The 13,329-nt window shown below is 44.0% G+C and overlaps 1 protein-coding gene across 1 annotated transcript in view; it reads left to right on the plus strand.

Moving 5' to 3' along the window:
- LOC109425383 (uncharacterized) overlaps positions 1 to 11,833 on the plus strand; it is a 74,041-nt gene extending 62,208 nt beyond the window's left edge. The window contains exons 5-6 of the mRNA XM_062846423.1: positions 1,460 to 1,545; positions 9,536 to 11,833. Of these exons, the coding sequence (XP_062702407.1) occupies positions 1,460 to 1,545; positions 9,536 to 9,738 (289 nt within the window). The 3' untranslated portion in view covers positions 9,739 to 11,833. The remainder of the gene's footprint in view (positions 1 to 1,459; positions 1,546 to 9,535) is intronic.
- Positions 11,834 to 13,329: the final 1,496 nt, after the last annotated feature.

A 13,329-nucleotide genomic window follows, 5' to 3' on the forward strand; every position in this document is an offset into this window, starting at 1 on the left:
CGCTGCCTATGTACAATTGATTAGGCAGTGTTGTTCAATCAGTGAGCCTGGTAGGAACTGCACTGCCGTTGGGAAATCTGTCTGTTTCGTGAACGGATACTATTGTCATCGCGGTTGAAACCCGAAGTTTCCCCACACCCGACAATCGAATTTTCTCAAAATCCATACGTTAAACCTAACGTCGGACGTAGTGCGCTGGACAGCGGACCTGGCCCTCTATCCAGCGCACTGTGCCCGACGTACGTCCGACACACGGTTTAGGAGAAAAATCGATTTTCGCGTGTCAAAAATTCCGATTTTCAACTGCACGAACAATACATTGTAAGTTTTTAATGAATTGTAATTTAGGTAATAATTAACTGCACAGTAAACTAATTCCACTGAGACAGTCTGTCGCTCACCATTAGTAGTAGGGTCTGGGACCATTTGGGAAGGAGCACCTATTTTGGGCACTTGCTGCTGTAGCTCAGTCAATTTTCGATCAATTGACATAATTTTTGGAATACGGTAAGAAACGCACAGTATATAGCCATATACAAAATTTCATACCAATTGATTTTAAATTGACTGAGTTATAGCAGCAAGTGCCCAAAATAGGTGCTCATGCCCAAATGGTCCTAGACACTACTTACGTTTTGCATCCATCGTTGAGAACCATCAGATTTGTAGTTTCAGCTAACTCTCCAATTACTGTCCCTCGAAGATTTGGCGACGCGCTACCCCATATCGGATTTAACTTTCGCGGGTTTTACCGTTTTTTCGTTTTTTATGACTGTTTTGGGATATTTCGACTTGGCAATTAATATTGCCCCCCACCTGATTGGCTAAAACAGTCAATGAAGCTCCATCATTTTGTGATCAGGGTTGACACATTTTGCTGTATTACTTTACGGAAAATCTGCATGAAATTATGTAAATTTCCTGAAAATCTGTATCATTTCCAAAAAATCTGTTATATTTGAGTACAAAATACTGTATGCCACGAACAACACGAGGAAATGCGAGCCCTTGTTGTATTAGTGTTCAATAATAAATCAGAAAATCAATACAACAAAAATTGATTTGCCAAATTTCAACGATGTAGGGTTACCAATTTGTAGAATTAAATTCTCATTCTGGTAATTCAACAACAATCATTGTTTAATTAGCGGGGTTTTACGGAAGTTAGAAAGGTCATCAAAGAACTTTGGGGGTGTACGTACTAGTACTTCTTAATACGTCATTTGTCTGCAAACTATGAATTGGTATTAATGGTTGCTTATGCCCAAAAACGCATACAGTATTTGCCACGTTATCAAACTTTTAAAGTTTTACAATGAGCTAATGAATAAAGCCAATAAAAAAATCATAATAAACTAAACTTTAATTTTGAAAAAACAAAAGACTGTTAATTAATTATCTATTATGAGGAAAAAATTGGATATGCATATAATAACGAATTCTTTATTTTTAATTTCAGGTTTCGCCCGCCTTCCATACTTAAAGAGAGGTCTGCAGAAGAAATTAGGCAGTATATGGAAAGCCAAGCCAAAAAATGGCTGAAAGGTGAGTTGAACCATAGATTAAAAAAAAATTACGTTCTTATGACTAGAGATGTGCGCCGAGTTGAAATTGATTAGTGACGGCGTTTGGCTTTGTTTTGATCGGTGGCGGCTTCATATTCACCTTTACCTGTGATAAGGGGATTGTCGGAACTGCATCTTTTCGTATTTATTGTTCAATGTTTATATGGCATTACTCCCTCATGCAATGGCAGGCAAAAAAAGCCCTCCAATTGATAACTGTGGAAGTGCTCAAAGAACACTAAGTTGGAGAGAGGCAGGTCAAGTTCCAATGGGAACGTAGAGCCATACAGAAGAAGAGGAAGAAGCAAGTTCCTCATCTGTGACCCTCTCCGATCACCAGCCCCAATACCCGGCTGTCCTACCAGGCCAAGGAGGCCAAGGACTACGATCTTGACGCCAGAAACTACTCCCGGTGATTCCCTGAAAAATCGCTGGAGATTTCTCTGTAGCAGCCATTACACCTCTCGTCTTGGCCATCACGATCCTGTAGGCGTCACCCCACGGGTTCGCATTGGCACTCTGACTGAGACCCTCTGTTGGGAACCACTGAGTTGTTCAGCAGTCTCTCCCTATACTGCTCGCTCACCGAAGACGATGAGTCTGCCGTTCGGTTGATGCACAAAGCAGTCAATTAGATTAGAAGTTTTGTAACCGCCGTACTGTGAACGTGTCGCGTCTTTGTAATGTAGTATTTTAGTGTAAATAAAGTCTACGTTTTAATGTGTTCTTGTTTACTCCTGGAAGTTTAAAAACACGACGATGTGCTACGGCCACCCCAAACTACAGGACGTAACACTCTCAAAGCAGGTCTTTTTGCTTGCCCTTATCTCGGTATTTAGCGTGACTTAAGCAGCGACGGACACCACCCACCGTTCGTTTCACTACTCATCAGTTCGTGATCGTTGCATCCGCCGCCTAGCCCGTAGGCAGGCGCGGCGCAGGTCCACCCGCAATCGCTTGAGTTCACCAGTAAGCTGTTGGTCTCCCATTTCTAGGGTAGACTTGCCTAGGCATGGTCGCATCGCATGCACGTGAGAGCACAGGTACAAGCTCGTCACCGCTTAATCCCTTCGGGCGACTTCTTTCACCAACCTCGCCGCTGTAGAACGCGTCATCGAGGTGCAAATGACCCAACCGTCCTGAAAGGGTTAAACCAAGTAGGTGTCGTTTGCGGTGGAGCGCCTTTTTTCGGAGTATGATATCCGCCACAGGTAGCTGTACCAAGGTTACCTGTGTCCCTGGGGTTTGTTGTCCCCTGCCCATCTAGCGGGTTTTTCTGCTTCCTCTTCCGCTCAACTTCCGTCCAAGGGGGTCCTCCCCCTGCTTCGTCCTACTTTGCAGTTCCTCAGGATCTAACAACGGTCCATCAGGGACGAGCCAGCTATTTCAGGCCCACCCTTCCCAGCTTTCCGGGCCGCCTGGCTGGATGGTCCGACTTACCGGCATTACTGTCGGCCTTCGGGGTTTGTTTGCCCATGATCGCATAGTCGACGTAACCACCATTGACAATGCCAACATTCACAAGCTGATATCTATCACAGGTGCATAATATTGACAGTGTAGCTAAATGCAATTGATTTTTACCCATTTATGACTACCTTTATAATATAGTGTTGTTTACCTTTTTCTAAATAAATTCAGCCTTGTTGTTGTCTTTGTCGAGTACACACGCGTTTTTATTCTGTTACTGTTAAGAGGTCATGGGTCCAGCCTAACCTCAAACTGTGTGAAAGTTTTCGAAGTGCGATTAGAAAGAAAGCGTCGGTCGGTATGGATGACGAAGCGAAAACCCTCCGGATCAGGCCATTCGATGGCACTGGTTTCAACAACTGGTGTTTCCGGATGAGAGCCTATTTGCAGCAGTTGGATGTTTTGCATTGCGTCGAGAAAGAGCCCGAGGACGAAGATTTCTGGCACATTCCGGACACAGCCGGAGAAGACGAGAAGAAGAATAAGAAAGTTCAACAGGCAGCGCGCATCAAGTAGGACAACAAATGTCGATCCGTACTCATTCAGGCCATCGCTGACAGCCACCTAGAGTACGTTAAGGATAAGATTAGCCCGAAGCAGATCTGGGACGGCCTTCATGACGTTTTCGAACGCAAAAGCATAACTAACCGGTTTATGCTAAAGCGCCAGCTGCTGTCTATGCGCTACGACGAGAGAGAACGTCTGCAGGAGCATTTCCTCAAACTCGACCAGTTGGTACGCGAGATTAAAGGAGCCGGAGCGAGGATGGAAGAGGAAGATGTCATCTGCCATCTCATGCTTACGATGCCAGAGTCGTACGACGCGGTGACGACGGCCATGGAGGCGGTTTCCGAGAATCTCACTTTGGATATGATCAGGAGGAAATATTTGGACGTGGAAGCGAAGCGGAGGGGACAGCGGCAGGAGGTGGAAAAAGAAGAAACGGCGTTTTCTGGAAAACAAAACACCGGCACGACGTCAAGAGTGAAGTGTTTTGGTTGTGGTGGTTTAGGCCACAAGAAGGCTCAGTGTAAGAAGAGTGAACATTCTGATGCCTACCGAAAATCGGAGAAGAAGAAGCCAGTGAAAGAAAAAGCCCATATCAGTGCGAAAACAGTGAGTTTTGTTGCTGCTGGTGGTGAGATCGCTGCTGCGAGCACAACAAAGAAATCGAAGTGGTACCTTGACAGTGGAGCGTCTGAGCATATGACTAATGACAGTTCGTTGTTTGATGATATGGAGAAGTTGAAAACACCGGTGGTAGTGCAGACCGCGAAAACTGGAGTGGTTTTGCTTGCTCGTCAAAAAGGTCGTATCGTTACGCATTCGGTAGTGAATAATGAGAAGATTCAGATCAGAATGGAAGATGTGCTATACATTCCGGATTTGGCATTGAATCTTCTGTCTCTGCGGCGCCTCGAGAGCTCCGGGAAAAAGGTGACTTTCTACAATGGGTGTGTGACGGTGGAAGTTGACGGTGAAGTAGTAGCTACCAGTCGGCAATCGGGCCGATTGTACTGTATGAACTTCGAGTGTGAACAGAAGAAAACCTTTCAAGCTTCGGAAGCAAGTGCTATGATCAGTGGAAAAGTTCCCAGAAAGCTGGAGCTGTGGCACCAGTGCTATGGTCATCTTGGAAGTGACAATCTCGCGAAATTGTTGTCGAAAAATATGGTCGATGGAATGAAAGTGGATGCGATTCCGAATCCGTTGGTGAACAATTTGTGTGAAGCCTGTATCGTTGGGAAACAAACCCGAGAGCCATTTCAGTGTCGATCCGAGAAACGGGCGAATCGCCCATTGGAAATAGTGCACAGTGACGTGTGTGGGCCGGTTACTCCGAAGACGTGGGACGGGAACAACTATTTCGTCGCGTTCACTGACGACTACACCCACGTTTCTGTTGTTTATCTGATGCGGTCGAAGAGCGAAGTGCTTCAGTGTTTGGAAGATTACGAGGCGATGGCATCCGCGCATTTCGGACTGAAAATCGGCCGCCTGATTTGTGACAATAGCGGAGAATATACAGGTAAGGCGTTCAGAAAGTTTTGTCGAACGAATGGAATTCGGGTGGAAACTACTGTGCCGTACACACCTGAGCAAAACGGCGTCAGCGAGCGCCTCAACAGAACGATTGTGGAAAAAGTTCGGGCTATGCTTGCATCAAGTGGAATGCCGAAGAATATGTGGGGGGAGGCCGTGTACACAGCGGTGTACCTCCTGAACCGGAGTCCATCCGTGGCAGTGAAACGCAATGTTACTCCGTATGAAGCTTGGCATGGCAAGAAGCCGAACGTCGCGAACCTTCGAATTTTTGGTAGTGAGTGCTACGTGCATATTCCGAAACAGTTGCGGAAGAAGCTCGATTCTAAAAGTGAGAAAGTAAGACTCGTTGGGTATGCCCCTAGCGGCTATCGCGTGTGGAACGGAAAAAGGGTGTTCGTAGCTCGCGATGTGATTTTCAACGAGGAAAAATTGGGACACTGTTCGGCGACGGAAGGTTTTTCGGAAGAAGAAGACAACGAAATTGTGATCGAGAGTCGTGCGTCCGATCCGAGATCGGATCAGAATCAGCAGGCTGATAAAGAAGATAGTGATCTTGAAGAAAATGATTCCGAAGAAGAAAGTGATTCCGGCGATAATTCGGAGCAGTGGCATCTGGAAGACACAAATACAGAAGAAGTTGATGGTGATGTCCGGTGAAGTGGACGTTCGAGAGTGCAGCCTGCATGGCATAAAGACTATGATCTAAGTGCGACAGCTTTTGCCCTGTGCGCTGAAGATTATTTGGAGAACATACAATCGGACATCGAAGCTCTTAGGAAAAGGAGTGACTGGAATTTGTGGAAAAGTGCCATTGAAGAAGAGCTTGCGTCGCTAGCGAAGAATAACACTTGGACGTTGGTTGAACAGCCCACAGGACGAAAACTGATTGACAATAAGTGGGTGTTTAAAGTGAAGAGAAATAGTGATGGTGAAGTGGAGAGATACAAAGCCAGACTGGTTGCACGCGGATTTTCTCAGCGTCCGGGCTTTGATTTCTCAGAGACTTATTCACCGGTGGCAAAAATGTCAACGCTACGGATTCTCTTAGCTCTCGCGAATCAAGAAGGTTGGCATGTGCACCAAATGGATGTTACGTGCGCATTCCTAAACGGTGTTCTGGACGAGGACATTTACATGCGGCAACCAGCTGGCTTTGAGAGGGGGAATGGTCTAGTGTGCAAGTTAAACAAGGCCATCTATGGCTTGAAACAAACTTCTCGAAGCTGGAACCGAAGATTCCATGACTTTATTAGTGGACTTGGATTCAACCAAAGTGAGCACGATTTTTGTCTGTACTATTTGCTTCAAAATGGTGTAGTGATGTATGTGGTCATCTATGTTGATGACATTCTGATCGTCAGTAGTTCAGAGAAGGCCATCTGGACGCTGAAACGGCGACTATCCGAAGAGTTCGAAATGAAAGATCTTCGGGAGGTGAAGTGTTTCTTGGGGCTCAACATCTGGCGTGATCGTGAAGCGGGAACCATGACGATTGATCAGCAGGCATACGTAAAAAGTGTGCTCGAGCGGTTTGGGATGAGCGACTGCAAGCCTTCCGCCATTCCAATGGAAACTCGTCTGAAGCTGGAGAAAGAAAAGGACCAGAAGAAGCGTACGGACAAACCGTATTAGTTGGGTGCCTGATGTACCTAATGGTGACGTCAAGGCCCGATTTGTCAGCGGCGGTCACCTATTTTGCTAGTTTTCAATGTTGCCCCACAAACGAACACTGGGTACACTTGAAACGCGTTCTACGGTACCTGAAGGGTACTGCTGATTGCAAGCTGGAGTACAAGCGAAGTAAGTCACCGCTGAAGCTGGAAGCTTTCGTCGATGCCGACTGGGGCAACGATCTGAACGATCGCAAATCTATATCTGGATTCGTTATTCAGCTCAATGGATCAACAGTTATGTGGACAACGAGGAAGCAAGGTTCAGTAGCCTTGTCGACCACAGAGGCAGAACTAATGGCGCTCTGCCAAGCCAGTTGCGACGTAGTGTGATCAGAAACTTGTTGAAGTCTATCGGACAGATCGTCAAGCAACCAATTACGATGTTTGAAGACAATCAGCCGTGCATTGCTGTCACCACGGATCCTCGTAAACACAAACGCATGAAGCACATAGAAATTCAACACTTCTTCGTCCATGACCTGGTGGATAGCGGGCAGATTCAATTGGAGTATTTGTCAACAGAAGAACAAGTGGCAGATATAATGACAAAAGGTTTGCCATCACCACGATTCTGCAAGCTTCGAGAGAAATTAGAGATCATCAATTGAAGCGGGATATTGACAGTGTAGCCAAATGCTATTGATTTTTACCCATTTATGACTACCTTTATAATATAGTGTTGTTTACCTTTTTCTAAATAAATTCAGTCTTGTTGTTGTCTTTGTCGAGTACACACGCGTTTTTATTCTGTTACTGTTAAGACATAATTGTGACTAGTTTTATTCAATAGATCACAAGTTCCAATCACTAGCTATCACTAGCAAACTTTCCATTATTCATTGTTAACATTTTAAAAGTGTGTTGAAAACTACAGTGGCGCTTACGTCAACTATGCGAATATGGACAGTGTAACCGCCTAGCCTTACGGGTACCGTCTATAGACACTATACACACTAAGATCAGCTCGGTATTTTCCCCATCTTTTTACTGAGTTCTCAACAGCAGATTTAACTCGGTACGCTCGGTTATTTATTTTGCGGATATTCTGTAAATGAGTTACCGAGCTCAGCTCACAAACTGTCAAAAGTTACTGAAGCACGGTAAATATCGTTACTGGTGAACGGTAAATACGATTACCGAGTGTACCGAAATAAATCTGCTGTTGAAAACTCAGTAAAAAGATGGAAAAAATACTGAACTCAGTGAAAAAATTACTGAGCTGGAACATCTGAATCTTAGTGTGTAGATGCCATAGACTCGCGGAGGCGAAGACAACTGTAGCCAAACGAACTGTCAGTTCGTGTAGCCAAACGAGCATGACGTCACGATTTCAATGGCGACAATGGATTGTGTGACGTCATATTCTCTCGGTACACTCTAAATTCACGCTAAAACACACTAAAATCGTATTGCTCAACCATGTCTCCGCGAGTCTATGGAATCTATAGTGTCTATAGTACCGTCTGGTATCTCCTCACCTGACGGCTGCCTCACCCGCTTCTGCGAGTGTCTTTCGAAAGTAGTCTCATCCGCTTCACCTTTTTGGCTACCTGCCTCCGTCTGGGTAAACGTCGTAATCTTTGCTTTCGCCGGTTCTGCCGCTGCTGCAGTTTTTACAAGTCTCTCGTGATCTTGCTTGGCATCATTCATCGACTTAGGAAATCGCAGCGTGGGGCGAAGCCTCTCAAAATCAATCACGTGTGCATCGTTCATCGTGAATCTAAATAAGAATCGGTCCGTTGATAGTAGCAATTTGTTTACCAAGACAACATCCTTAGTACATCTTCCCTTCCCATATCCATACTCCTAATGAATTCTCGTAGTAACGCAGAGAATTCCTCGGTTATTGGCTTAAGCGAGGTTCACGTCATCACTTCCTTCCCTATCATCAATTGACCTGTATTCGGACGCGGCCGGCGCTGGTATTGCTTATTGAAAAGTATTGGGATTCCAGCATTTACACAATGAGGAAAAAGCTAGTCCCAAGCATCACCTGTTGGTTCTTTGTGTAAATGCAGTTGTCCCTGCAATAAAGCCTGGAGCACATAGCGTCCTTTCCGTCGAGGTTTGCGATTTTTTGACAGTTTTACCATGGGAAATGTGTCAAACTACTGTCACGCACACGCAAACGTATGCATTGTGTGGGGCACTTAACAGAGGAGCAATCGCGGGCGGTCAATCATGCTCATTTACGTGAAAACTAGTACATTGAGCTGAAAAAAGTTGAATTTTGTCCAATTTTGAAGAGTTTCGCCCACCCCCCCCCCCCCTCCCCCCAACTATGTCAAGAGTTGGCACCTATGACGGTAACCTTTTATGGAGCACCGCTTTGCAACCCACATCAACACATTCTAACAAAACAAGTCGGTACTGAAGCAGTGTGAATCGTGAATAAGCGATAAAGAACTGTTAAAAACATCTGATTATCCTCGAATGTAAACAAACTTTGTTAAAGTCATGTGTACAGATTCAAGCTTGAACATGGTTTACCTCTTTGGAGAGTACGCAGATAGTAAAATCCGGAGAAAAGAGAAACCCGAATGACAGATGTGACCAAAGCAATTTAACACATGAAACGTGTTTCAAGATTTGCTTGAAAACAAAAAGGGGTTGAGTCCGCGTTACTCAGGGTATAACTTGTTTCATTTGCTTTTCGATCACCATGATGCCAAATTCACGTTCTGCCTTACCGCCACCGCTGCAGTAGATGCGGTATGACCTCAATGGATGCTCAAAATATATTGCAAATTATCAAAAATATATTTTTTTTGCGTTTTCAAGGTGGGCGTGTGGCGACAGCGGCCAACAGCAGCGGTAGTAGCCAGCAGGATCGGTGTGGTGGATCGGTCTATAGATTGAGCCACGGAGAGGGAGATATTCAAGAATACTACGTGGCGTCAATTGTAGAAGTAAGTAAAAATCATTATTTTCAGGACATCGCGGTGACCGGACCGATCACATTTGAATTTTTCGAGATTGAATAAATGGGCTTTATTGGGGAGAGGTTTTCTAGAACATAGCCACTTTTCACACTTCTTCGAAGATTGTAAAGGGATCCATCTTTCTCGTCCTTAGCACGGTACGCTAGAAAACTTTGAGTGCTTGAAGGTTCTTATTGAGCATGATCCATGTCTCGTGTCTATTGTAGAGGATCACCGGTCTTAAAACGTTTTGCACATGGCGCATTTGGTGCGGACCGCAGTTTCTTCTGGAGCCTATAGTAGTAGGCACAAGAGTAGGCATGACTTCCACTAATAATGCGTCTTCGAATTTTCCGACTCACATTGCTGTCAGCCATCAGTAAAGATACGAGTTAGACGAATTCCTCCAATACTTCGAAGATATCCCCGTCTACCGTGACATTTGGTCGTGTTCACCACCCGTTCGACCTTTGCTGCTTCGCGTTTCAGGCAGGCGAACAGCTCTTCCGAATGTTCTGGCGATAATGTCCATGTCGTCCGCAGAGCAAATTGACCGGGGTTTGATTCCGAACGCCTCATTTCAATATTAGGCTTCTGAACTGAGATATACTGCCGTGAATCGCATATCTGTCCCATTTGCATAGGAAATCCAGCAAAGATGGGACTGATATGCGATTCACGGCAGTATAGACAAATGAGTCAAATGATTGCCAGATGATCGAAAACATCTTTGCATATTATATTAATCAGTAGTATACATTATCAAAACAAGAAACAGTATTGAACTTGAAGAGTTCCCAATGTCTGCAAACGTGCAAACAAATTAAAACCATATTTTTTTGCGTGATTAAGTACGATAAGTTGCTATTTTTATTGTCATCAACAATCAGTTATCAAAACTTTCGAAAATATCAAAAAATATAGTTAAGGCTTCCTTAATTGAACACTTTCCAAAACAAAAAAAAAAGATTAAACAATAAAGTATTCATGAGCACAAACTCTGGAAGTTTAAAGTTAGGCATTGGTTTTCTTGGGAATTCGTTAATTGATCGAAAGTTCAACATAGAAACTCGATTTTCTATTAATTTTGAGGTCACTATTCAGTCACTATTTGGTCACTTTTTTGCTAATTTTGGTCACTAAAGTCACTATTATTTTGCCACCTGATCGCTACCAGCCCTGCTTAAGCCTCCCCCAAACCGACGCGACTGTCGCTGGCGACAGTGATTTTTTAGGTGAGTAAACATTTAAGCTATGAAGCGCATTTTCATAAGCACAACTTGAAAAAACCAAACATCGGTTGCGCTGAAATTTTGAATGATTGATCACTCATTGAGTGTACGATTCAATATTTACTTTTTTGTAATTTGTGCTTTTGAAAATGCTAGGTTCGACTTCGAGCCTGAAAAATCGCTGTCGCGGTCGAAAATCGCGTTGCTTTGGGGGAGCGGTTAAAGCCGATGCGTTGGGACCTGGTATTCACTGACAGGCGACGAAAGATCATTTGGGATGGCATCTCGTAGGTGGCATTCAAAACTGTAATTGTTCTGAAGTTCTCACATTCCAAATGGTAGCTTTTCTTGTGTGGGACAGATTACCCCTTCCTTGCCCTCCTCCGGTAGCTGTCCGGTTTCCCAGATCCTGACTATCAGCCAGTGCAGACAGGTGATCGAATTTTATGAGCCCATCTTGACGAATTCAGCTGCGATACTATCCTTACTTGCTGCTTTATTGGTTTTGTCCCCAATCCTTGTCCCTGCATATTTCGTCTCGCGGCACGAAGCCGTACAAGATGCGTTGGGCTTCTGGTAGAGCTTTCGTGTTTCCTGTGAACGGCACAGTTATTCCATTGCTTCGCAATCCGCTTCTTGCAGGCGGTGCTTCTCTCCCGAAAGATGTGAGTCTGCTGTTTTCGATTCTGATTGTAATGTTTCACATTCTGCCGGGTTCCTTGCTGCAGCATACAACTATTCTAATTCCAATTTATTTTGCAATTAGCTTGTTCCTTTTTGATGGGCGCAATTTGTTGATCACTGAGATAAGCTATATATAACAATGACTATCGATCATTAAATATTTTTTTCGTTTCTCTTTTCAGCCGCCTTCGGATCAATAAGGTCGCGGCGCAGTCGCTGGCGTTTTTTTTCCATGCCGCCGCCGCCAGTTTTTTTGCATCACAAAATGTGTTGTGCTTTCTCGTATTTTTAAATTATATGTTATGTTTATTAGTATAAGTAAGCTCCGCGATATTTTTAGACTCTTGATTTCCGAAAATGTCTCAATTTTTAAAATATCTTCCCTGGCCAAGTTCGCAGGGGTTGACGGTATCAAAGTGAAGGAGTTTCATTTTGATTATTGTGATGTAGTGTTCTTTAGTGAAACATATCACCTTTTTAACACTTTAATGCGCCTCCAACGGTTCACCACGAACCGGCTGCTGCAGATGGAGTATGGCTGATCATATGCATCAGACATGCTCGATAAACAAGAGGAACCGCCGGGGCTCAGTAGAGTCTATTCCCAAGCAATAGTTCCAAGTCGATTGGATTTGAGAAGGTTTTGATGATCGTTACAAATCCTAATAAAAGTATTATGGGATTTGTGACACGTTTTGGAACCTTTTACAGCCAGCTGACTTCAAAATGTTGTTTGGGCTCTATTTCCCACGTTTCTCGGTTGATTTTGATTAGTAATTTATTAATGTCATAGTCGCTTTTTCGAATTTTTACAATGTTAGTTGATCATATTTTCTTTAAATAAAGCAATTAAAATCGACCGAAGAATCAATAGTGGGAAGGAGATTTGCAGCACTTAATTGTGTTGATAGATTCGAAGCTAACGTGCGAACACTTAAACGCATTGTTGACGTCAATGCGTTCGACGTGACATGTTGGACAAAAACTGACTGCTTCATATTAACTGAACAACGTTACATAATGTGTATGACTAGGTTGACATTTCTAGGCTACGCTTGAGAAAATGACATGGTTCATCTAAGTAGTACGGATAGGACAATTGAACGAATTATTTTTAATTATCTCTTAGATGTTCAGAAGTTCAGTTACATGTTTCTGTGGATTTTGGACCGATGACAATTTAAGGACACAAGAGATGAACACAAGTGGAAAACGATTAGCGAAATCAAGAAAACAATTTGACACAGGATCGACTATATTTTAACATACAGGGTTCGATTGATTCGATGAAAAAAAAAAACAAACATACTTAAGGCTATGGATCGCCAATTCGGAGACGGCGGGTTCGATTCCCGTTCCGGTCGGGAAAATTTTCTCGACTTCCTGGGCATAGTGTATCATTTGTTGGAAGTTAGGTAGCGTTGAACGCTCGTGTAGCGTCGAACCTCCAGGTACGAGTTTGGAGTGTTGGAGCGAGGTAGATTTGTTCGCGTAGGTATGTTGTTATTAAAGAATATAGTCAAATTGTATATACCTGGAATGAATAAAGAGTGCGACGGTTGCTGATTGAGGTATCAGTCGGCAGCCGTCTAGTTTGATGGAAGATGTCTTGCGTTCTATTTTCATTGTAATTTAGAAACAGGCATCGACGGAGCTAGTCTCGCTATGGCCCGCGTGGCCATGGTGAAATAGCCTCCAACAGGTTATGGGCCCAGGAGCGTGTTCCACAGCACGTATT

Source organism: Aedes albopictus, chromosome 1, assembly GCF_035046485.1.
Source record: "Aedes albopictus strain Foshan chromosome 1, AalbF5, whole genome shotgun sequence".
Classification (NCBI taxonomy): Eukaryota; Metazoa; Arthropoda; class Insecta; order Diptera; family Culicidae; genus Aedes; species Aedes albopictus.